The 27,125-nt window shown below is 38.5% G+C and overlaps 1 protein-coding gene across 2 annotated transcripts in view; it reads left to right on the top strand.

Moving 5' to 3' along the window:
- The window catches only part of WDR11 (WD repeat domain 11), an 88,755-nt gene that overhangs the window by 40,309 nt on the left and 21,321 nt on the right, over window positions 1-27,125 (top strand). For both annotated transcript variants that reach the window (XM_075935350.1, XM_075935349.1), the window contains exons 11-20: window positions 2,203-2,287; window positions 7,366-7,472; window positions 9,807-9,882; window positions 10,759-10,867; window positions 11,170-11,294; window positions 12,231-12,378; window positions 20,312-20,418; window positions 22,002-22,116; window positions 24,248-24,419; window positions 25,543-25,651. In XM_075935350.1, coding sequence (XP_075791465.1) covers window positions 2,203-2,287; window positions 7,366-7,472; window positions 9,807-9,882; window positions 10,759-10,867; window positions 11,170-11,294; window positions 12,231-12,378; window positions 20,312-20,418; window positions 22,002-22,116; window positions 24,248-24,419; window positions 25,543-25,651 — 1,153 coding nt within the window. The remainder of the gene's footprint in view (window positions 1-2,202; window positions 2,288-7,365; window positions 7,473-9,806; window positions 9,883-10,758; window positions 10,868-11,169; window positions 11,295-12,230; window positions 12,379-20,311; window positions 20,419-22,001; window positions 22,117-24,247; window positions 24,420-25,542; window positions 25,652-27,125) is intronic.

Below are 27,125 nucleotides of genomic sequence, written 5' to 3'. Positions count from 1 at the left end.
ATACTTTATGCACAATTCAAAACAGTGACCATTTTAGTGCCTTCACTGAAAATGTTTGTTGTGGAGTTTTGCTGTCAGTAGCCTTGGGCACAAGTGGTGCACTTGTAAAGTTAGGTGGTTTGGCTGTCTTTTTTGTCCATAGTTGTACCTGCTTGGATACAAGTATTTTGGTGGTATTTCTGTTGTCCGCTGTACCCAGTGATTCTTAATCTTTCCCCTACTTTGACCCTTTCAGAAGTCTCGTTTGTCCTGCATACTGCCAAGTTTTACCTCACTTAAAAACTACTTGCTTACAAAATCAGACTTAAAAATACAAAAGTGTCACTATTACTGAAAAAGGCTTGCATTGTTTTCAGCTATATCATTGTTTATCAGCTGGAATATAAATATTGTATATTTCAGCATGATGCTTGAGCTTGTTTTTCACTTGTGAGTCTTCTCTGAAGCTTGCAGAAGGTTTTGGAACAAAGATGGGCCCCAGGCAATGGGGTGAAGCACGTAACTTATCTTTGTGGGAGCCCCTGTGGTATGGGCCTTTAGACTATTGTCTTGCTTACTATCTCCTAATGCCAGCCCTGCATTTGCAATCCCACTAAACCCTGCTCAGTCTGCAACCTCAGGTTGAGAAATACTGATCTAGATGAGTTGATATGCCCTCTGCTTTCACCCCGAGTGGTACATATACCCCTACTTGAGAACCACTGCTTTTGACTGTCATTTCCATATCCGCACCCAGGGTACATCTAAACTACACCCCTTTTTCAATAAAGGGATATAAATTAGTCATATCGAAAGTGCAAATGAAGTGGGGATTTAAATATTCCACACTTCATTTGCTAATGGCGACCCTCGCTTTTTTTTAAATGGAACTTTTCGAAAAAAAACCCGGTAGTTTAGACAGGGCGTTTTCGACAGAAATGCCCCCTTTCGAAAGAACCTGTACTCATTTTTTGTGGAGTACAGGATCTTTCGAAACTGGGCATTTCTGTAAACTTATTAGAAACATTATACTTTCCCCCTCTATCATGCTTTCGGGGTACGTCTAAACTATACCACTTTTTCAATAAAGGGATGTCAATTAGACGTATTGAAAGTGAAAAGGAAGCGGGGATTTAAATATCCCGTGCTTTATTTGCATAATGGTGGACGCTGCTTTTTTCTGAAATGGAGGAGTACAGGATCTTTTGAAATGGCATTTCTGTTAAAAATGCCTCGTCTAACCTGCCCTCTTTTTTTTTTTTTGGAAGCCTTGTTTTGGGGAAAAAATCGGCGGCTGCCATTATGCAAATGAAGCACCACCATTATGCAAATGTTTAAATCCCCGCTTCATTTGCACTTTCAATATGTCTAATTTACATCCCTTTATCAAAAATGGTGTGATTTAGATGTACCCCCAGAGCATGATAAAAGGGGAACGTATGTTTCTAATACGTTTACTATTGAGAAAAAAAACAGTGAGTGTATCCACTACTCCAAGTGGAAAATTATCCTTGAAGTTTTATATATGATTATAAAAATGGCCTTACTAGGTCAGACCAAAGATCCATCTAGCCCAGTATCCTGTCTGCCGGCAGTGGCCAATGCCAGCGCCCCAGAGGGAGTGAGCAGAGCAGGTAATCATCAAGTGATCCCATGCCTGTCATCCATTTCCAGCCTGTGACAAATAGTGGGCAGGGATACCACTCCTGCCCGTCATGCATTGAGGGACATAACTTTCATGAGCTAACTGATTTAAAGTAGCAGCTATTAATACATTTATTAGCTTGTATTTAAATGGAAATGGTTCTTCCAAAGAAGAGAAAACAGAATTGTAGATACTGATTTATGAAAATTTACCATGTTGCTTCTTCTGGATGATCAAGGAACCAATATATCTATGTATACAATTCAGCAACTCTTCTTTGTAATAAAAGTGAAAATACCTGGTAGTTTGGTATCTCCCACTTTTGTTCCAAAATCTTCTGCAAATTCTAGAAGTTGAAAGCCCTGACAGGTGCATGAACATTCCCTGTCATAACTTTACAATTTTTGAAGTAGGATTTAAACTTTAGCCAGTTAGAAATCAAAGTGCCCAGTTTGTGCTAAAAATGTTAATTATTTATTGATTAAATCATTTGGAATAGCTGTGACTTGTTTTCATATTTTTAAAAATACTTCAAAAGCTGCACATATATATTTTATAAAATACAAATTATTTTATAGGTACAAGCAATGGTTCAGTCTTAGTGTATAATCTGACCAGTGGACTTTTACACAAGGAGTTAAGCATCCATTCCTGCGAAGTCAAGTGAGTTTGTTTTTATTTCTTGCTAATCCTTTGGAGATACAAGAATGATAGCATTTAGTATTCCTCAAGCAATGCAGGCATTTTGACACACAAGAAATTTACTCTGTTGAATTTTATGTCCTAGTATCTTTCCTCTGAAAAAACAATTTCTTACTGTGAAAATTAGATTGCAAATAGCATTGAATGATAAATATTTGAATTGGTACCTAATGTTCCTGTTGATCTAGGATGGACATTAGCTGTTTGCATTGTCTCTAGAACATTGGAAGACAGAGAATTCTTTCTAACATGAAAAACTTTATTACAATGTCTGATTTATATGGCTCTTACTATTTATGCTCCTTTTCTCATTGGACTTAATTCCACTCAAGTTGTTAAGGTGTATTTTGTTTGTTATTTTCATTCATATTAAGCTAAAATTATTGATAGCAAAATTTTAATGCCAACTGAATTAAAATCTGTTGATCTTAAAAAAAATTTAAGGCATGATATATATATAATATTTAGATTTTTGAATAAACACATACATAAATCTGAAGAGCAGATACCATGTATTTGTAGATATATTAAGGCCATATAAATATATGCCACATGAAGAAAAGTAATGTGTATTTTCATGTCATTCAGGGAGACTTTCTGGGTACCAGATTCAGAATTCATACTAGTGGAGGAAATATAATATTGTTACTATTGATTATTTAGATCAATGGTTTTCAACCTTTTTTTTCATTTGATGACCCCTAAACAGTTTCAAATGGAGATGTGTACCCCTTGAGAAGTCTTAGCCTATGGACCTCATGTTGAAAAACATTGATGTAGATTACGTAGGGTTGCCAGGTATCTGGTATTTCGCCTCCTGTCTGGTAAAAAAAAAATTCAGAGAATACTGGACACCTAAAATGTCTGGTATTTTCTGATTTTCCTCGGCCAGGAGGCGAAAATGCCAGGCACCTGGCAACCCTACAAACACTCAGCACCTGACCTCTTCCCCTTCCCCTTCCCCTCCCCTCCCCTCCCCCCCCTGCCCCCGGGCTCCCAACACCCTCAGCCCCCCGACCCCAGCCCCCATACTTACCTGGTTCTGCAAGGCTGCTGGCACAAAATGTCTGACAACCTGCACTCCCTTTTAAAGGGGACATGCTGTTTTATTTTATTTTATTTGCTCAATGACTTCGGTCTCCCTTTTTGTTCCCTTCAACAGATTTTTTTTTTTTTTTTTTTTTTTTGATGGGAGGAAGGAGTGTTCGGTATTTTTGTTTCAACCATCTGGCAACCCTAGATTACAGTAATGCCCAGAGGCCCTAATCAGGATTGTCCCTCCATTGTACAAACACGTAAGAAATATATGACTAGCAGAGTGAATACTAGCTGCTGTTCAGTACCCTTGCTTTGGCTCTTTCACCAATGAACTTGTAGCACAATTAATACATGTTACAGGGACATCGTAACTGTTTTCATTTTCATTAGATTTTCCTTCTTTTCCTACTATGAACTGGCTTTAAAATTATTCTCGTTTTATGTTCTGTTGTGCAACACAAGAGGTTACTGAATCCTTCATTTTTATAATATTTAAAATTTAAAACCATGGCTTTCATTAAAGGGCGTCTCATTAAAGCGAAACCAGTGTATTTTGCAATCTTGTAGGCATGTTAAAAGCATAAATTTCAGAAAAGTTATTTTAACCTTTTCTTCTATTAATAATTGATACTAATGCTTGAGTTTTCTTAATCCTTAGTACTTCTGTATCATAATTAGAAACAAATCAATGATCTATTATGAAATTTTATACTACCTCTTGAACTTCAGCTGTATTTTTGAATGACACTTCAATAAAATGTGGAACTACAAAAATATTCTTAAAAGGGTTACTCTAAGCTTTAGAATATTGAAAGTGCTTCTGTTATCGTTATAAAAGATCCAGACATAGGTATGATTCATATTCTGAAAGTATCTTTCATTTTATTTATGAAAGAAATAACACAATTAAAGACTCCTAATTGGGAAAACTTAATGTAAAAGATAAATCATGACTCCACATTGGGGTACTGAAGTTATGGAGATAGATGGAGGAGGAATTGTATGCTCGCTTTTTAGAATTTTTTTTATATATTATATAGTATGTGTATTTTATTTTGCTTGTATATTGTTTTAATTTTATGGAGACTTAACATTGTCAAGGGCTTTTAACTTTTGTACCCATTTTAGAAATTTGATAATATAGGTTGCACCTCCCTGGTCCAGCACCATGAGTTTGCCAGATGAGGGGAGGTCAGGCCTCTGGCTCTCCTGTGGTTCCCCTCCTGACTATGGCCTGGTCAGTGCACTGCCCTCAGGCCTCATACTAGGGTCTGCTACCCCAGCCTGCTGGTGTGCCTGATAGCTCCTCCAGGCCGACGCCCCTGCTGGTGGGGCTTCCTGCCACTGACCCGGCATTGACTGGAAGGTTTCTGTGCCCTCTGGCTGGCAGAAATCCATGCCACCAACCAGCAGGACTTCTCTCTGGCTGCTGATATCACTCTGGCCAATGAAGCTCCCTGCCCCCAGAGCTGGCCGCTGGCCAGCTCCCTGCTTCCAGACTGCTGGCCCTGAAGGCTGGCAGTGGCTGGCAATCTCTATGGCTGGGGCTTTCGGATTTGTGGTATAATTAAAATAAATATATTTGAAAATATAGAAAACATCCAAAATATTTAAATAAATGCTATTCTGTTATTGTTTAACAGTGCGATTAAAAAATTTAAAATTAAAAAATTTAAATCTCAATCTCTTGACAGCCCTAAATTTTATATATTTCTACTTTGATAGCTTAATTTCCAACAGCATGTTCATGGATTTCTAGAATTATTTTGCTGAGCTGCTGTTGGACAATGTTGAATTGCTGATTTTGTGTTGGACAGTTATGCCCCAAGTGACACAACTTAGCATAGTATGTATTGGTTTCAAGTACCAATGTGACGCTTTCACCTTGTTAAATCCAAATTCAGAAAAGCAAGAGCCATCCTCTCCAATGGTGCACTTATTTGTAATATACTACCATACAGTTTGAGTTAATGCAGCAGCTCTTTATTACTCTGGGTAAGAACACTAACTCTAAACTCTTAAATGTTGAATGTTAGCAAAAAATTATTTTCAAAGTGATATAAAGATAAAATTGATAAAATACTTTAATTATATTCTAATGTAAAATTGATAATAAAACAATTTTATATGCCCATTTTAAAAAAAGGTTGAGCCCATTCTCTCTCATGTTGGTCAAATATTTGTGGAAAAAAGGCAGACACCTTATCTATATACAAGGTCCTGGACACAGTTCTGAAAGTGTTGTCTGGGACATACCAAATTCAGCACCATGTCCTCTTCTCTTTATTAACCTTCCTCAAAGACAATATTTTGTTTCCATTCCTGAGATTCCTACCTTTCGGCACTTTCAAAGAAAAATCAATTTTGTGCATTTAACACAACAAAGTACTTTTACATTAAACCAAAGATTGTAGAAAGAATACAAATTTTGGATTGAAAATCATATTACTTTTGGCTTTTTTGTGTGAGTTTATTTTCTGTGCTTTCTTTAGTAAGTCTATTGTAAAGTTGTAAGATTCTCTCTCTAACTAGATGGAGCTTGTTATTCACCTAAAGATTTGAAGTCTATAAGAATGTATAACTCCAGTGATCAAAATCCTCATTTCCTTAAAAAGCATGCATTGATCAGTGCTCTGGGGGGGGGGGGGGGGGGAGGGTGTGTGTGTGTGTGTGTTTGTGTTTGTGTGTGTGTGTGTGTGTGTGTGTGCGCACACACACACAAGTACCATGTAAATAAAATCAACGAACCTCATATTTTAATGAGTAGATGTAGTCTAGAAGTCTACAAAATTAATTCTGTGTAACTCTTAATTGCACCAGATAAATGAAGAGTCATTCTATAACAAAGTTTTATAGAAAGAAAATATGTTAAAACTACCTCCTTAATTATGCAGTGAATTATTAGTTTCTTCCAGATTAGTTAAGATATGTATGACAACAGTAAATAATTATATTTCTTCAGTGGTGAAAGCATTTAAAAGGGAAGCACATTTTTAGTTAATCTGGGTATCATGAGATGCAGTAGATCATTATTATCATGGACATATGGCCAAATGTCATCAATGGGAATATCAGTATAACGAATCCTTGTATAAGTCTGGGCTGATGGCTAAAAATCTAGAATGTGCTTCTGTTCTTTTTTAGAGAGGACTGAAAATGGCTACTGGGAAGAAGAGTAATGAATTATAATTACTCTGGTGTTTCTATAATGTATAATAACTTTGCAGAAATAATACAATTAAATCATAAAATAGAATTTGGCAATTGCAAAGATTTTGGGGCCTCCTAATCTGTTTCAGGGTATTCCCTATGATATATGTACTACTGAGAGGCATTACATATTTACTTGAGACTGGAGTTTCATTGTGGTATGATAACAGTTATCTGTTATATGGAAGCATTTTTCAAATCTGTTTGGTTGTTCACTCTCCTCCCTCTTTTTCACACCATAATGTTGATAGAATGGGAATGTGTCTTCTCATTACCATCCATACTAATTAAAAGAATGCACATGCATCCTGGCTAGTCTGGACTGATCAGTTTATTCACACAACTTTGTGTGTCAAATAGAGTAGGATGCTCTCAGATGAAACCTCTGGATTTCATATGGACTACATTTATGGCCCATTTCTACAATGTGATGAACATGTTCTGCTCCTCATAAGCTATGCCTCTCTATCAGATTTTTGTCAATACCTTCCTGTTGTTCCTCAATGAAAACAAGAGACTGTCAAGAAAATAGCATCTAATGCAGTTTGAGAATAAAGTTCTTGCATTAATATCACTTGATAACTATATCTTTTTTGTTTCATCATACTTGTAAATGCACATGTATCCTGCTTTTTACATTTTGTTTAAATAATGTTTCTTTAAAAATATAGAAAATTAGCTATGTGTTTCAAAGAGTAAGCAGTGGAGTAATTCTTCTGCACTAATCTGTAATATTTTCTAGACTCAATTTTTTCTACTAATATGCTCCATATATTCTATTCTGATGACAGGGGCATTGAGTGGACAAGCTTGACTGGTTTTCTTTCCTTTGCTACATCAACACCCAACAACTTGGGATTGGTAAGGAATGAACTGCAGCTGGTTGATCTTCCAACAGGTTAGTGTTTCCTGGGACATCTGTATAGATTATGCTTTAGAAGATGACTGGGGCAGAACTGCTTTTTTGAGGGATACTCATATTCATATCTGACTTCAGTGACAAAAATAAATGATACTTTATCCTGTTGCCATGGTGGAGGATAACAACTAAGAGGAATTGAGCTGATATTGTTCTTCCCTGTCCAACTACAAGTAAGTGTGATCTGTGCAAACTTACTGAAGGTAAAAGATTTACACAAATATCTCTGGTAAGAGTCAACATAGAATAACTATAATTTGTCAGCACCATTTCAGCTGTATTCTGCTTAATTAACTCTGAGAATGCCAAGACCAGTTCAACACCAGTTCTTTTGTGTAAGACTGTTTCCATATGTATTTTATCCACAGATTTCTGAAAGTGTGGTGAAAGTAGTTTGTCTCGGACTAAACTTGCATTTATGCCATGTACAGTTGAAAAGGTGCATTGTACCCTTTACTGAAGTACTTCAGCAAATGGATAATTATTTGACTGCACTCTAAGCCACTGAGAACAGAATTTATTCTGAAGAGTCTGTGATCTTATTTGAAAGAGCAGAACTCAGCTTTCAGATCCCAGTCTGACTATACAGAGCTTATTGGTTTATAAGCAACAAAAGATTATTTGACCAGGACACACGGTCACATGAAATACATTTTAAACAGCAGGCCTCAACTTTATTATTAAGATCTCTCCATCACAAACTCCCTGTTTGCAGTCTGAACATATTTGATATCAAAGTTACTGGGAAAACAACTCTTTTAATAATCTCTTTAAAAATACATATCATCAAGTATGTCTGTAAGAATGCAGACAACAAAAATGATTCATTAATGTTTCTTGCAGGTTTTTTACTAGGCATATTATTACACAAGTTTCAGGAATAATTTATTTCAACTACAGTACAACATATTTTTCATGCCCCTTCGTGCAAAGGCTTAGGGGAGTCATGGGTAAGAGAGAAACTGAGAGGGAAGTACAGTAATTGCTTTGCAGAAATCTGGGAGTGAACCATGGTGGTTTTTGGAGCTAGAGAAGTATGGAATGGGCTTTTTTTTTCTTCCCCCAGGAAAAGGGATTGTTAAGGAGTTTGGGAGCCTTCCCCATGCGGACTCTAACCCTACCCTTTCCCATTCAGTCAGGCACATTTGCCCCAATGTGTCCCTGTACTCCAGCTGCTCCTCGTTCCCAGGTATCCCTCTACCTTTTCTCAGCCATCCCCAACCAATCCTATCCTTAAATGACCATGCACCCCCCACTCCTATTTAGTCCCTGTTTTAAGTGTTGTCACCCCACAAGCTCCTGTGCCCCACCCTAATCTGTCCCCCTCCCCAGTTAGAGCTTCTGAACCCCAGTCTATATGATCCCTAGCAGTCCCATGTGCCCCACTCTGTTCATCTCCCTATGCAACATGCCTCCTCATCTGACACCACAGACAGGCTTTTACAAAGGCCGTTTCTACCAACTCCCTCTCTATGGCTGGCTGCTCCTGCACCTGAGCCAGCTGCTCTCTTTTCTGGTCATATCAACCTCTAGTGGGCAAAAGTTATAATTGCAGCTTCCCTTTGTCTCCCCATCGACATTAATTCTGCACTTACATAATAGCACGAAATTTTTCCGGAAGTAGAAAATGCATTTCACTAAGGAAGGAGAAAAAGAAATTGAATATAATTTACTGGAATATCTCCTAATATTTTAAGTATTCTGATGCTTGTGAATTGAACTGGACACTTTCGTTTAAAACACCTTAAGTCTATGACACTTAATAGTGGCATAGGTATTATAAAGCATCACTAAAAAAGCACAGTAAGTTTCATTGTTGGTATTCAGCAGTGATCACTCTTCTGTTTTGAAAGTTATAAGTACAAAGCCATCAGGAATGCAGTGATGCAGTGGGTGCAGAATGAGTTAGTGCTTCATTTGAGAAATACTTATAAATTTCTTATATTCAAAACAAGTTTAAAAAATGAGAACAGGCTGTGTTTTTTCTGGTGTGAAAATTGAAATCCATTCAAGGTTTCCTCCTGGAGCAGTCATTAAGTATATTTGAAATATTGTCTATGAGCCAAAACTCTAATAACTCTCCTAACTCACTGTCAGTATTTGGGTAATGCCAATCATGCATCAATTCCAGTATTTCCGCTCTGGAATTGAGGCTGTTATGGGGTTCTCTTTATATTTTAGTGCCAAGAAAGCAAATAAAAGATGAATAGCAATGTGAATAGAGAAGAGAGGGATGAGGCATGTCAGTTACAATGGCTTTACTTTAGTGGGGTTACCATTTTTATATTCCCCCATATAACTTCTGTATTTTAGGCAGGAGCATTGCATTTCGTGGGGAACGAGGCAATGATGAGCCAGCCATTGAAATGATAAAGGTGTCTCATTTGAAGTAAGTAGCCTTGTAAAGCTTATGTTATCTAGTATTCGGTTTTCAGGAGATGCTTTTAACAGACAGGAGTAGACTGGTATTGAGAAAAGACTGCACAAGGAGAAAGTGAAAAAGAATATAAAAATTAATTAAAGGAATTAGTCTGTTTTTAATATGTTTATTACCGTAGGTTTTTATTAAGAAAATATGAATGTTTATGTAACGGACCTTTCACAAACTTCAAAATCCCATTGGGTGCTTAGAATAACTAAGGAGAATGTTAGTCTAGTAGTTTTGTTGATTTAAATTGTCGTTTTGATGTCCAGGGCAATTCAAGAATGGTGGTTATGATTTTCTTTTTCCCTAGCATTCTCCATGGGTTTCAAGGTCTTTTTAGAATCTAAACTTTAAAATCAGAAGGTTAAGGTTGCACTTTGATGTCTTCCTGTGCTTTGTACATACTTAACATAGGCCCTGATATTGCCACCACAATTACAAAATTAGTAGGTTCAGACTGAAAAATTAGAAGATTGTTAGATTAAAACAAGAAAAGAACAGTTTGATTGGCAAGAGATAAAGATGGCATAGGAAAGTTGCTACAATGTCTTCAGTTTTAGGGAGAAGGTAGAGTTGATAGCTTCTGCAGAATGTACATTTTACTTTTTAATAGTTAATAGTAATTGAATGGGTACACCAGTCCAGTTCCGCAAAACTTGTTGCATGACTGAGGCTAGACTAAATTCGTTCAGTGTCTTTTTGCCCTCTACTTACAAACAAAGACAAACAAACAAACAAACAACCCACACATATGCACACACCATTAACATTAAGCCAGTAAGAAAATGTATAAAAGAAAATACATAAATTGGAATGTAGTAAAAGTCTCATTTATTTCAGGCAATACTTAGTGGTAGTATTTAAAGACAAGCCTTTGGAAATCTGGGATGTGAGGACCTGTACTCTTCTTAGGGAAATGCCAAAAAACTTCCCTGGCGTGACTGCTTTGGTAAGGAATCCAATCTGTTGTTTCTCATTTGAAATGTAAATTGTTATTAAATTTGTATATCTTGTAATTTGATGGGTTTTTTTTATTTCTATAGTCTACAAACAGAGTCTGACCTCTCCCTCCACCCTTAATGGTCTCTCACAAAATAGTCTACTAAAGAGGAATCCTAGTTTGAAAAGATGCTCTCCTAAAATATAGAGGCTTTTGTTTTTTAAATAAAAATAAATCTGAAATAATCAATTAATGTAACTAAGATGTAAAAGGGACATGATTTCCATTTTCCTAACTAAAAATTCTCACAGGAATGGTCATCTACTCATAACTTGAAGAGCTTGAGAAAAAAACAGCTTGCAGCCCGTGAAGCCATGGCCCGGCAGACAGTTGTATCTGATACAGAACTCAGCAGTGTAGAATCTTCTGTGATCAGGTATTTCCCATCACTATTTCATATGATATCGTAATAATGCATCAGTTATCCTTCACCTGAATGTTCTCACTTAACTGATTTGTCATTTGTTACTAGTGCTAAGCATTTGGTACATGCCATCCAGATGCTCTCCCAAGATAGACATAACCTGTTCTGTTAAATAACTTTGCAGCATCTCTTGTGCCATTTGACACATTTTGGCACCAAGGAGCCAAAGAATGGACCAGAGTCGAGTACTTGAACATGGTCCTTTGATTTGATTTATGACCAAGAAAAGTTATCTAAACAGACTTTAACAACAACCTTCAGTGGCCTATTGCTTGAAGTAAAAATTTTATGTGCAATGTCATAAGTGTATAAGAGTATGTCTACACTTCATTCCTCTGCAAATGCAGAGGAACGAAATGGCAAATGAAGCACGGATTTGAATTTCCCATACTTCATTTGTATAATCGCATCCGGGCGCTATTTCGAAATAGCGCCATTTCAAAAAAAGAAATGCTGTCTAGATGCTGTTATTTCGAAAGAGAACCCTTCTTTTGAAATTACCCTTAGGTTTAAGGGTAATTTCAAAAGAAGGGTTTTCTTTCCAAATAACCACATCTAGATAGTGTTACTTTTTTTGAAATAGGGTATTTTGAAAAAGCAGCTGGACGCAATTATGCAAATGAAGTGTGGGAAATTCAAATCCGTGCTTCATTTGCAATTTCGCTCAGCTGCATTTGCATTCCTCTCTCGAAAGAGGAGTTCATTGTAGACATACCCTAAACCAATTGGTCATTTTAGGACTTACATAGACTGTACTCAGGGGAAACGCACATTTCCAATTTATTGTATATTTTTATGCATTTGTTGACTGGGGAAGGCTGACTTCTTGTATCCATTTTCATTAAAAGAAAAAAAAACACCTTTGTCTCATGATCCTTTTCTTTAAAGCTTATTACAGGAGGCCGAAAGTAAATCTGAGCTGAGTCAGAACATTTCTGCCAGAGAGCACTTTGTGTTTACAGATACCGATGGGCAGGTTTATCATCTCTCAGTGGAGGGAAACTTGATAAAAGACAGTGCAAGAATTCCACCAGATGTGAGTGCAATATTTTTGTCTCATCAATGCTGTAATTTATTTTTATAGCTGCTCTCGCAGAATATAGCATGCCATTAATATAGAGACATGCATTTTAATGGCAAATAGTTACTAGAAATCAATAATTGGAAACATGAACCCAAATATATAAGCTGTAAAACAAACTAAAAATTACTCTTTATAATTTTGTAGAAATATATAATTGTATGTAAATATTCAGACAATGTTCTGACTTACAAGGACATATTAGTTTGTTACAGTAATTCCTCATTTAACAAGTGCACACTTAACACGTTTTCGCGATAGCACGATTTTTTTTTTAGGGAACGTTTTTTGAATTACACGACTGTCCCCGGAATAACACGATTTCCCCAGCCGGCCTGTTGCCGGCAGCTGCGCGGGGCTTCTCCCACCTCCCTGCAAAACAGCAGAGAGTTTGCCGCTCGCCGCACCGTTCCCCACTGACCTCCCCGCCCCCTTCGCCGGACGCCTTGCCTCCTCTCCTCCGCCCCCGCTTGCGGGCCAGCGACTGGGTTTCCCCAGCCAGCCCGTCGCTGGCAGCTGCGGGGGGCTTCCCCCACCTCTCTGCAAAGCGGCGAAGGGTTTGCCACTCGCCTCGCCATTCCCTGGAGACCCCCTCCTTGCCGGACGCAGTACGGGTCCGGCAGACCCTTCACAGGGGCTCACTCCCAACCCAATCCCCCTCCCTCTTTTCCCCTTCCTTTTCCCAGAGCCAAACATATCCCCTCCCTGCTGTAACCCAGTCCCCTTTCTCCCCCAACCTTATGTCCCGGTCCCAACAGACACCACCGCTTGAAACGCAACCCCCACCTTTTCCATTATTTTCAATGGGAAAATTGATCCCGCATAACACGTTTTCACTTAACACGATCATTTTCTGAAACGTATCTATAGTGTTAAATGAAGAATAACTGTATATGTGTGATCTCTGTATTTACTTGTAAAGAACAATGGAGGATTTTGTTCATTGTGTCCCTGTTCTGCATAATAATACATAACTGAGGAAAGCAGTAGGCAGAAGTTGAAGGTGTTTTAATCCTTATGGAAAAAGTAAATACAGTATTGGAAAAAAGGAAAAATCAAAACACTCCATTTATGCTGGCTATAGAATGTGTTCTGTCTTGGTCTTTATCTTAGACTTCTGTAGAGGTAGAGCCCTTCATGAATAGAAATAGATATCCACTGATCGGCAGGGCTGTACTCACAGCAGCCACAGCCTCCAAAGGAGAACTGGTGCCACTGCTCTCAGGAGCCAGCACCCTGGGCTGGCAGCTCCTACCAGCTGTTTGGGTGTACTGTCTCCAGCCCCGCCCCCAGACAGCAGATATGGCTGGGGACGATTCAGACACATGGCCGGGAGGAGCTGCCGACGCAGGGCACTGCCTCTTGGTTAGCAGCAGCACCACATTCTTTTCCTTTGGCCACTGTGGCCCTGTGGATCAGCAGATAGTGATTTCTATCCACGGATGGCCACATCTGCAGATAGACATTTGTATACATGCCGCACTCTGTACACAATCATATTCAGTTTAAGAAAATAATAGTTTCCCCTATACATGATTAGAGCAGGCATTAACCAAGTTGATCATATAGTAGGCATCTGGCAGCAACTACTATAGATAGCAAAACTATATCCATTGTTTGCCCAATTAACCCAAAAAAGCAGTGTGTGTTCTGAAAAACCTGTGCAAGGTTTTCACATAAAACCTTTTTTCTTTACATTTTAAGCTAAGTACTTTTAGTTGATTTTTATTTTGCAGTTACTTTCTTCCACTGTTTGTGGGGGAAATGGGTGCATGCTCAGACAAGACAGCAATAATAGCTAAAATTAAGTTTCAAATGTAGTGTAACCATGGCCCTCGGTGAGCGCTACTGCCTTTGATTGGTTTGATGTGGAGACACTTTTTAAATAGAAATGTTTTTTAAATACAAACTAAGAACATTTGTGTTGTGGGGATCAAGTGGGATGTATGGAAGGAGTGTTTGGTATCTGTGGTCATGTGGATTTTTTTTACACCAAGCCTAATGAAGCCCTGCCCATTTTATGGTACAAATTCATATTTTTCTCCATAAGAATTGACCAAGGTGATGATGTGTCAACTTTGAAATGGTCACTTTTAAGCATAAGAAATCTTTCTCTTACCTTTTTTATTTTATTTTATTTTATTTTATTTTATTTTATTTTATTTTATTTTATTTTTAAAGGTAACAAAAAAAATTATGCAACACTAAGGCTATGTCTACTCTGCCCCCTCTTTCACAAAAAATATGCAAATGAGGTGAAGCGTGTAATATTGCTAAGCCTCATTTGCATAGTTAATGAGGCTCTGTTTTCACGCAAGAGGCTTTTGCGCAAAAAGAAACTCTGTAGACGGCTTGTTTGTGCACAAAAAGAAGCTGTGTAGATGGCTCATTTTTGCGCAAAAGCCTCTTGCACAAAAACGTAGCCTCATAATTATGCAAATGAGGTGTGGCGATATTCAACGCTTAGCCTCATTTGCATATTTTTTGGGGCAGGAGGGGGCAGTGTAGACATAGCCTAAGGTTGCACATTTAATTTTTATACTTTCTGACTGATTTTAATGTTCTAACAGCAGAGACACCTTTAACTTTTAGTATTCCTATTTAAATGTGTACATATTTGTCATAAGATGCGTCAAGAGGTACAAATGAATAAGTTGACATTTCTGTCAGAACCTTAGTTTGTGCAGTGTGTGATGTGATTTTAACTATTTGTCCTTAACATTTCATTAAGTGATTAATTGCATTTAATATGAACATCTATAGGCTTGATTCTGCAAACACACACACAAATAGTTTTCGATGTGTAACAGCCCTTTTAGCTCAACGAAACTCTTCACATACGTAAAATTTAAACACCTGTGTGTTTGTGGGGTTGGAGTCTGAGTTTGTTTTTTCATTTTCAGTGGTGACCAGTACATCAGTGATAGCCCTGGGATACAAGATTTGCAACACTAGATCAGATTACTCGTCGATCAGTTCTGGTAGTGTGCCTCTGGTAGTGGCCAATAACTATTCCTTCACAAGAAATTGAAGCCTACTTTTTGCCCAATACACCATCACATGCTGCTAAGCAATTGTGCCGTACTGCATGTTAAATGCATGTGATGGGGTTTGGGATAGGAGAAATGTTTGAGCTTTTACTTGTACCTTGAAGCAAGATGTGATTGAATTTAGCTTATAGTTGGATGCCTAAGTACAAAATGTTTTTACTGGCCACAGTGCTGTCTTTGACACAAAGAACTGTAGTGGCAGTGTTTTTCCATTTATTTTTATTTTCAGTCTTGAGATATTTTAAGTTGCAGATGTTCTGTTTGATTGCTGTTTTTGCTAATAGCATGTGCAGTTCTTCTTTTAAGCCTGTTACTGAAGCGAATGCAAGTTTGCCTTAGTAAGGCGTATAGAATAATATCCTAAGTTTCAGTAGTAAAGTCTTAATTTTTTTTCTTCATGGGACAGAAAATAGAAAGTTTGTGTACAATTGTTATGCAGTGATTTAGTGAATAAACCAATGATCCTTATAACCCCTCTTAACTGTAAGTGACATCTGGCATTCTCTGGTTAGTCCCCTCTCCCCCCATTCTCCCGTGCCTGGTACTCAGGCTTACTAACCAAACATTATATGGCATCGTTAGCAGTATATACTCTGAAAAGGATTGAAACCCAAGATCACACTCTCCTATGACTCCTAAAGTAATTGGGTTGCTCTAGGAAAAGATGACTTGTTCCTTGGTAGAAGAGTTAAGGGACATTGTCCTGCAGGTACTTTTACCCCCTCCAACTGTTTTTAAAAAAAATGAGGAGTCTCGAGGTACCATAAAACCTTTGTAGTGAGAGAACCATTCTAAAGCCTTATTCAGTCCTAATCTGATCACATTAAATTTGCCTCTATAAATTTCTGCTCCAATGTATCTGATGAAGTAGGTTTTACCCACGAAAGCTTAATAATAAATCTGTTAATTTTTAAGGTACCACAAGACTCCTCGTTGTTGCAGATACAGATTAACATGGCTATCCCTCTGAGACTTATTTTATTATCCCTTTCTCTTTGTTCAGGCCAGCAATCAAGATATTGCAAAAATCTTTCTGTTCTATCTTCTGTGTTCTGTGTTGTAAAAGATAAGTGGTAGCTTTCACAGAAAGAGACAGCCTATTAAGGATCCAGTCTCTGATGGCTTTAGTAAATAATTTAGAGCAGACTTGAGCATGGGGAGCATTAAAAAAACAAGTAATGGAAAAATTGCTGTTTTGTGGTATAATATTTTTCCCTTATGATTGAATGAAACTTATATATTTCTAAGAGAACATTTGCAGAATTTAGGAAAGAGGCAGTGATTATTTTTATCTGTTACATAAACAAATCTTCTTAAAGGCCAAGGTCTTCTAAAATATTTTTTGTATACGGTGTGCCAGTATATATAGCTACCATATATAGCTACAACAATACATCAAAAAGTTACTGATATAATCATATGTTTAGGCCAGGTCTGCATTAGACCTGGAAGGTCTGCGTAAGGTACGTAGAATACGTAGCTAGAGTGGGCTTACAGTAAACTGATCTTGGTGGCATCCCCACGGTGGGAGGCTGACAGGAGCAAACACTCCCATTGGCTTCCCTTACTCCTTGCAACTGCGAGGAATACAGGTGTTGGCTGGAGTTACCCTCAGCGTTCTAAATTGAACCCGCTAAATCAAATACCAGAATGTCAGTCTCCATGCTTCTAATGTGTGATATTTATTGTCTGATAGCTTAGACAGTAATTTTTAAATATGTCTGAGCATTATAAATTGATTAGGATAGAAACATTTTATAGCAGTTGTTCATATACTTTGAGCTCTAGCTTAAGACAAAAATAGTTCCCTAGAAAGTTTATAAAGTTTGTTCAACATACTCAGGTGATATTAAAGTATTCCAGACCAGAAGTCTCTTGAGAATTACTTTTTTCTTAATTAATACCTCTGAACAGATTCATAGTTTGAGTAAAGAATATACAAAATATTAGGATAAAGGTACTTAAATACACATCACTTCTAGTGGTGTGCTAAAGCCACAAAATTTGGATTTCAGGCTGTCTGATGTTCAGATGCATGGTCTTGGTTTTGACCAAGTGGTAATTTTTTAATGGTAGCCCTAATAAGTATGGTTCATGTCTACCAGTGGTAAATTAACCCCTTTGCTGATGGCCCATATAGAGTATAGTGCTGCACAGTGTCCCTTCTAAGCTACCAGGCAGCACAGCCGTGCAACTGCTTAATGAGTCCTGGACAGGTGGTACGAAGGGGACATGTTTCTTTGGGTCGAGACAGACTCGCTGCTCTGTTCTCAGCAGGGAGCAGCTGCTGTCGCTGAGGGAGAAGTGCTTCTCCCCTAGCCAGACAGCTCTGTGTGTGAATCCTGTGCCCCTAGCTGCGCGGGGCTCATTAAGCAGCTGTGGGGATGTGTTGCCACGCAGCTTAGAGGAAACACTGATGCTGCATCTCATTTTCAGCTTCTAAATTTTATTAAAAGAAGCTATAGCTATTTAAAATATTTTTCTAAAATTACTTTTACATATAATTATCAGAGGAAAGAATGTGAGTCCATAATACTGTCTGTTAAGATGCCATCCAAATTATTAAAACCCTCTATTTTAGAAGATTGAAAGACTGTTAATTCTCACTTTTATTTTACAGAAGTTGTAGCAGAGGTGGGGATCTTTTTTGGGTCAGGGGCCACTGACCCACAGAAAAATGAATTGGGGACTGCACACAAGTGAGAAACAGAACGAAAACAAAAACCAACCCTCACTGTTGTGGTCCCCAGCTGAGGAGCAAGGCACTCCCCACATTGCATACAAGAGCCTAGGTGGGCCTAGGCTAGCAGATTTTGTGTTCTCCAGCCCTGCAGGGGAAGGGCATCTGGAGTGCCAGTTCAGGCTCACCAATGAGCCTTGGGAGCCGGATCCGGGCAAGCCAGGGGGATCCGGCCCCCAACGCCTGAGGTTCCCCACCCCTGGGTTATAGCAATCAAATTAGAACATAGGTTCCCAGACTCTCTATTATGGTTATAGTCAGTGGGTTTTTTTGTTTTAAAAAAAAATGATGCCGGTACTCCAGGGGAAAAGTTGTTGAGCTCTGACTGAAGCTGCTGGTACTATGTACCGGGAAGTACCATCGCAAAAAAAGCAGTGTTTATAGTGAAAAATCCATGTTGAACACTATGCCTGCTACCCACAGTGATGTGGGAGTCTTTAAGAACAAATATTATTTGTGCTAGACAATGGATTTAATGACCCAATATCTTGGATTTTTTTTGTAGGCTTCTATCTTTGAAGACAGTGTTACAGGCAAATAATACATTATAACCTCTCAAACAAGGAGAAAAATGTTTGCAGGCACCCTTTAATCATAAAGTTTGGAGGTTGTCACTTCATGTTGATATAAAGATGTATTGTTTTCATGTCTGTAAAATTGTGGAAAATTATTTATTTAAGTACTTATATGGGTCTCATTACCATAGTATTTCAGCACTTCACAATTACTATTGAATTTGTCTTCATATCACCCCTGTGATTCCCATCAGAGAGATAATAGAGTAAGTGATTTGCCCAAGATCACACAGATACTGAGCTAGGTATTGAACGTGGGGATACGTCTAGACTGCAAGCTTCTTTCGGAAGAAGCTTTTCCGGAAGTGATCTTCTGAAAAAACTCCTTCCGAAAGAAAGCGTCCACATGGCAAAAGCGCATCGAAAAATCGATATGCTTTTTCAAAAGAGAGGATCCACAATGAATGAATGCTATATCACATGTAAGCTGTGACTACTATGGACGGAATGGCCACTAGGGCCCCTGTGCTTTTTCCTCTTTCCTCTTCTTTCGGAAAAACTCCCTCTTCCCCATCCACATACGCCTTTTTCCGAAAGAGCCCTTTTGGAAAAAAGCTTCTTCCTTGTAGAAAGAGGTTTACCAATGTCAGAAAAAACCCCTCTGTATTTTTTTTTTTTTTTTTTTTTTTGTCAAAAGAACGCGATTGCAGTGTGGATGTAAGTGAAGTTTTTCAGGAAAACGGCTGTTTTTCTGAAAAAGTTCTGTAATGGAGACATAGCCTGGGTCTCCTACTTTTTCAAGGGCACAACAAAATTATTGGTTGGAAAATGCATTATCTCAGTTAAACATAGCACTTGTTTTTTGTTTTTTTTTTTTACATTCATATGTTTTTTTACTTTGTGACATGGAAGGGGGAGCTTGAGAGCAGTTTGTTGAATAAGAAATATTAATATCTATGTGCAGACTAATTACAGCTTTTATGATTTTAAATCTGAGTAAAATTTAATATTTTGTTTCAGTGTTCAAAACTGAATGTTGCATTCTAATAATTAACCTTGGTGTGAGTTTTCTTAATAATTTGTTAAGCTGTAATTACAGAAAGGGCTCGGGTTTGCTACAGATTTGTAATGGGTCAGAGCTCTCTTTTTGGAACCCTTAACAATTTTTTGCTGCTTTGAAGTGCAGCCACTTTCTTGCATCAAACATGAAGGCTCAAATAAATTTCTGTCAAATTGGAATCCTCTTATTTCTGTTTCCTAGTATAGGGTATTGGTTCTGTGAGTTTAATAGTTGAGTCCTGTCATTTGAGGTTTGCAGGCAGCTAGGAACACAAAAGCTTTTCATTGCTTTAAAACCCCAAATCAAAGGTGATAATACAAAACACTCCATTCAGGGGAAAGTCTTCAAAAATATGATGTGGTAGATTCTGCCCTCTGACCCAAAACAATTCTATTAAATTCAGCTGAATTGCTTTGTTGTAATAGAGAAGAATTTCGCTCATTAGTTTCATCTATTGTCATATGTTTATGCATATGTATGCTACTGTTAATTACATAGTTTTATTCTTCTGAAATTCTTTCAGGGAAGCATGGGTATCATTACTTGCATTGCCTGGAAAGGAGATGTACTAGTTCTTGGAGATGTAGATGGAAACTTAAACTTCTGGGATTTGAAAGCAAGAATGTCCAGGTATGTGTGTCAGTAAAATCTCAGTAAAAATTCATATAGAAAGATGGACGGGTATAACATTTTTTTCTCGGTGTTAGAGGAGTGGATTTTGTCTGATGTAACTATTCAAGACTGTATTTTTTTTTAAAAAAAAATTCTCAATCATGCCCTACCAGAGATGGATTAAGCAGAAAGACGTTGGACTATGTTCATAGACTTAAGATACCATTGTGATCATCTAGTCGGACTTGTCTAACATCAGCCATGCAACTTCCCCTAAAATAATTGCTAAAGCATATCTTTTAGAAAAACATCCAGTCTTGATTTTAAAAGCACGCGCGATAGAGAATCCAGCATGACCCTTGGTAAATTGCTCCTATGTTTATTTACCGTCACTTTTTAAAATGTACATCCTATTTTTAGTCTGAATTTGTGTCACTTCAATATGTAGCCACTGGTTCTTATTATGCCTTTCTCTGCTAGATTGAAGAGCCTATTATCAAATATTTAATCCCATGTAGGTGCTTATAGACTGTTAAGGATGTTAAAATGCAGTTATCAAGCTAATTGTATAGTCAATGCAATTTGCAGTCCCCTGCTCAACCAGTCCCCCACTCTCCCATGCTCCCTGCAGCCACGTCTGCTTTTGAAATGTACCATAGCCCCGCAAGGCTGTAGCGGCCGCAGTGGGGAACACAGGGCAGAGGAGGACTGCTTGGTCCCCACTCATGCTGTTTCCCCACTGCACTTCTGCCCCCCAGCAGCAGCTCCTGCTCCCCTCTGTCTCCACCTGATAGAGGTAGCAAGTGGGGGCGAGGGAGAATTCCTAGTTGAGTCACTAATTGACTATCTGATAAGTTTATGCTTATCGGATAATGTCGACTAATCACTACATCCCTAATAGACTATAATCAAGTCCCTCCTCTCTGTTATTTGTTGTAAGATTTTCTTTTATAGCTGCCTTTACTTACCCTCTAAATCAGACCTTTTTATTTTTTAACCAATGCAAATGTCTTCCTTAGTGTGAGATTGTGGCTTTTGGGGAGTCTAATGAAGTGTCCTTAGACAATTACCCCGTTATCATTCAGATGTTTTTGTTTAAATTCTTCTTCCCTACTGATCTGGCTCATAATTGATTTCAGCATTTTGAAATTAGCCCTTTTAAAGCATCAGGTAAATGCATCACTTGTCTAGACATTATAAATGTAATCGAGTTTTGATCACTTGTACCAAATTTACCATACATTTTGGTTCTGTGATATAGAATGTTTTCAGCTGGTATAGTTCCACTGACTTAAATGAAACGAAAGATTGATTGAAAAATCTGGTTTGTTATGTTTAATCCAAGGAAGATTATTTCATAAGAAATGTTAATACTTAATAGTATAAGATGTTCTGAGTTTCCCTTCCTACAGCCATTTTTTATAGATCTGTCAGTTTTTTATATTTTGTGTGTTTTTGTTAATCGTCTGTTTATATAGTCTTGGAAGATTAGTTCTCCAGATTCATACAGGATCAAAGTGTAAATGCTCGAGGAGGAATTTATATTAATAATTTATATTATATACGTTCCTGAGAATGAAATTGAATCTTGTTGTCCTTAGGGGCATCCCTACACACCGAAGCTGGGTGAGAAAAATACGTTTTGCACCTGGGAAAGGAAATCAAAAACTGATAACAATGTACAATGATGGAGCTGAAGTTTGGGACACAACAGAGGTGGCCATCTATTTCTTATCAGTATTTGCTTTTGTGAAAAATATTCTGCTTTGCATTAGAGAAGGTCAGGCACCTAAGCAATTAAACTATTATTTTAACCAGATTTATCTATTGTTGACATATGTATAATAGTCAGCCAGTGTTTTCGCAAAGACATTTTAGGTTTTTTTCAATCTGTTTTTAGCTGAGAAGAAAGCTGATGCTCTATTGAAATACACAATTTTAACACTCTTCTGATGTGTTTTAGATGCATATGGTGTTTTGAACTCACTCTTTGGAATAGAAAAATATCCCTTTCAAAACTTTGTCAGTTTACTGAATGTCTACATTTATGGAATTGTAAAGTTGTATTGCCTTCAGAACTTGCTTTTAACTTATTAGGGGATGTCTACCTTTGCCCCCTAGTTCGAACTAGTGAGGCTAATGAGGGTGACCGAAATTGCAAATGAAGCGCGGGATTTAAATATCCCATGCTTCATTAGCATGTTCTGGGCTGCCGCGATTTTGGAAATTGACTAGCCTGGAGTAACTGCCCACGTCTACACCCAGCAGAGAAACGGGAGTTCAAAGTAAAGTCCTTAACTCGAATTAGCTGTTATTTCTCCTGGAATGAGGTTTAACAGCTAATTCGAGTTAAGGGCTTTACTTCAAACTCCCGTTGCACTGCTGCGTGTAGATGCAGGCAGTTACTCCGGGCTAGTCAATTTCCAAAATGGCGGCCGCCCGGGAACATGCTAATGAAGTGCGGGATTTCGGTCGCCCTCATTAGCCTGCCTAGTTTGAACTAGGGGGCTAGTGTAGACGTACCCTTAGAGAATATGGGAAGGCCAGACACTTGGTATTAATATTGGCCCTGCTTCTCTCCTCCTGCAAGAAAAACCTGTATTAGGTAAAATGCTCTCAAAATTTCTGGGATACATCTTGCATTGGTGGAGTTCAGGGCAGGCTCACAATATTTTGGCACCTGAGGTGGAGAGCTCGAATGACGCCCCCATGCCTCCTCACTTGGGCCAGAACTTTGAAAGGTCTCTTGTGCCCGCCTTCCTCCAGCACAGCACTCCTCCATCTCTGTGTATGAGAGCAGAGAGACTACATATGCACCAGCAGCAGACACAATTTTCTACACTCTGGGTCCTAGTGGTACGCTCTCCTCCTCCTCCCCCCACACACAGTCTGGCTGACACCTGATGTGGCCTCCTCAGTTCGCCTCATGGTGGAGTTGCATTCCCCCCTCTAGAGGTCCATAGACATGAACATGATTAGAGCTGGATGATTTCATAGGGAGAGGACGTGTGATCTTTAACTCCATGGATTTCATAAGCAGAGCTGGCCACGACCCTCCTCCAGTAATGATGTCTGAGGAATATTGGTGTTATTGGTTATTCCTCCCTATAGTTCTTTTGGGAATGGAAGAAGGGTTTTAAGGTAGAAGCCTTAAAATGATCTTTGACTTCCAATTGAAAATCTGTCTGTACCCAGGAAAACAACTTATGAGAACCCCAACTCCTAAGTTCTGTATCCAGAACTTCTTTCTAAGTTGTGATGCTCCAACCCTGTTGGGGGGGGTGCGCACTAGCTGACCAGGAAGACATGGAGCAAAGCTCTCAACTAGGGAGACGCAGAGCGGCTTTTCTCGCAACGGAGGACGCGGGCGGTGGGACCACGGCGCGTCTAGGTGGTCTGCTGGGGGGTGGGGCACAGCTATAGCGGGGTGAGTCACTCTGTTCGTAAGTAGGGATCCGACATAAGTCGGATCCACGTAACCCGGGGACTGCCTGTACTGGGACAGTGTAAAGCGGGTCTGTATCTGGGACAGAACATTGCAGAATTAAGCTGCTCTCCACTGGTAAAGGTGGGGAGTGGAGGCAGGGTGCATGTATCGGAGAGTACCCTGGCCCATAGAGCAGGCAATGTAACCTAGGCAAGCTCTCAGATCTCTGTATTGTACAAGGGCCTTTCCAGCCCCTAGAGCATTCCAGAATCAGGAGAGTGCAAAAATAGCTTAAAGCCACCTAGCCCTTCCAGCTATACCCAGCTTGCAAGTTCTGTGAAATGGCTTTACGAGGCATAACTCAATCTTGATCAGTGTCATTAGCAGCATTGTAAAAGTGAAAACGTCTTCTATTTTAAGGTGCAGATGGTAAGCAGCGTAAGGAGTGGAAGAAATGTCAACTTCCGAATAGTGGATGTGGATTGGTGTACCTCAGACAAAGTGATCCTGGCATCAGATGATGGGTGCATCAGAGTTTTAGAGACAACTATGAAGTCAGCATGTTTTAGAATGGACGAACAAGAATTAACAGGTCTGAGAAATCTCAACAGCATCTAATGCATCTGGTTTGAATAGTTTCCCTTTTGCTACAGTCTGCAATATATTCCATGTAGAAAGATGTGCAAAATAGTGTTTATTATTTAAAAATGACTTCAGTCTAAGCCAGAGGGATAAGGTAGTTCACATACATCAGAAACTTTGAGAACATGGATACGTTTTATACTAATCAGTTATACAGCTTTTGGTATTTCTAAATAACTCATGTTTTGCTTTTTTAGTCTCATCTGCATAGCTATGCATTAAATGCATGTATACATTAATTTCATTAGAACAGTCATTTACATGCACAGCATGAGTTTTAGTCATGTTTATGATGAGTGCTTTTGTTATACTGCTATACATTTCCAGAGTTTGAATGAATGGCCGAAAGTGGATGTTTCCATTAAATTGGAGGTTAGAAAAAAACTTGCCATAGGAGCAGATTATTCAATAATTTTTTAGTACAGGGAATTTAATCCCTTTCTCTGGAGCGTCTAATTGGTATCAGAGACTAGATGGGTCACCAATCTGACTCATTATAGCAATAGTTAAGCACAGGTATCCATACTGACCAGGCTTTTTAGAGGCATTCAGTATAGATATGTTTAATTTCTCTTCCCTACAAAACCATATTGATGCCTCCTGTTTTAACTGCAGATATTCCTGAATACTGTGATAAAGACTCAGTTTCACTGGAGTCCATAGTAATTGTGATATGTAAGGCTGATGCCTTCTGGCATATCTTGGCATGAACTTCTTTCACATCTGCTTTATAGAAGCATCCACCACATACATCTCTGCTTAATTCTAATATTTGACTTTGCAAATTCATCTTCAACCATATTTTAACTAAACTAAAAGCCAAAGACCAAGGAAATCAGGTTCTGGCCGTAAATGTCTAGTGACTAACTGCATCTCTTAGAAAATTGTTTAGCAATGATCCATGCTGTACATCTGGGATTATAATCTGGACCCACATCTAATATTTTTGTCTTCTGGCACAGGCAGCTACTTATACATTTTATAGTTGTTAACTGTTGTATCGTTAGAAGTTAGCTACTTAGAGATTTTTAATGTGAATCTTTTCTCTCCTCACTTCCTTTCTTCTATTTCAGAGCCTGTGTGGTGCCCTTATCTCCTTGTTCCAAGGGCTTCATTAGTTTTAAAATCCTTCTTGCTACATCAGCCATGGAATGATAAATGGACTCTAGATATTTTACACATGTAAGGCTTTGTTTTAATTTTGTGTCCAAACTTTTAACTGTTATCATACACAGCTCACCTATGTATTCTTTGGTAGGAGGTTGTTAAATGGGTCAACCTGAACATTTACTGAGCAGTCAGAATGAAGAGGCAGAACAAAAGTTTGTTTTTCTAGTGGCGCTTTCCTACCTGCCTTTGAAAACAGCGAGATTCTAAGTGAACAGCAATTGTCTGTTATTTTATCAAAAAACAATACTATGCTTTTATTCTAAAGCAAATTGTTTTCAAAGTAGAGGTGGTCCCTAGAGAGGAATTCCAGGTGTCCCTGCCTCTACACTGATGATCATGTTTTCTCGTAAGTGGTGTAGATTCCTCTTAGAATGGAGCGCCTTATGAGGATGTAACGTTTATTAATTCTAGTGCAATAGCACAGATCCATAACGATTGTTCAGGGCAAGATGTAGACTACAAGAAGTTTGCAATATAAGAAGATAATCAGTGTACAAATGATATGGTCAGTATATGTCATTTTATATGAATGATATATATATTATTAATATGGCCTTAATGTAAATGCAATGTAAAGTATGTATGTCAAATAAGGAACTGAAACCAAAAAGGACTGGGAAGGACACAGTGATGAAAGTTGAACTCCCCAAAGGTTTGTGATGAAATGGAGAGCAGTGAGACCACTGGGGAACCAATGATTTCAGCTTTGAAAGGAAGCAAAGAGGAAAGCTGAATGGGATATTGCTCAAAGATGGAAATGGAGTGAAAAAGTGGTAGGAGCTACAATAATAGAATCATAGAATACTAGGACTGGAAGGGACCTCGAGAAGTCATCGAGTCCAGTACCCTGCCCTCATGGCAGGACCAAATACTGTCTAGACCATCTCTGATAGACATTTATCTAACCTACTCTTAAATATCTCCACAGATGGAGATTCCACAATCTCCCTGGGCAATTTATTCCAGTGTTTGACTACCCAGACGGTTAGGAAGTTTTTCCTAATGTCCAACCTAAATCTACCTTGCTGCAGTTTAAGCCTGCCAAGATGAACAAGTTTTCTCCCTCCTCCTTATGACACCCTTTTAGATATCTGAAAACTGCTATCATGTCCCCCCTCAATCTTCTCTTTTCTAAATGAAACAAACCTAATTCCTTCAGCCTTTCCTCATAGGTGTCAGGTTCTCTAGACCTTTAATCATTCTCATTGCTCTTCTCTGGACCCTCTCCAATTTCTCCATATCTTTCTTGAAATGTGATGCCAAGAACTGAACTCAATACTCCAATTGAGGCCTAACCAGCGCAGAGTAGAGTGGAAGAATGACTTCTCGTGTCTTGCTCACAACACACCTCTTAATGCATCCCAGAATCATGTTTGCTTTCTTTGCAACAGCATCACACTGCTGACTCATATTCAGCTTGTGGTCTACTATAACCCCTAGATCTCTTTATGCCGTACTCCTTCCTAGACAGTTGCTTCCCATTCTG

Source organism: Pelodiscus sinensis, chromosome 8 (assembly GCF_049634645.1).
Source record: "Pelodiscus sinensis isolate JC-2024 chromosome 8, ASM4963464v1, whole genome shotgun sequence".
NCBI classification, from domain to species: domain Eukaryota; kingdom Metazoa; phylum Chordata; order Testudines; family Trionychidae; genus Pelodiscus; species Pelodiscus sinensis.
This window is presented reverse-complemented; position numbering and strand designations above follow the sequence as displayed.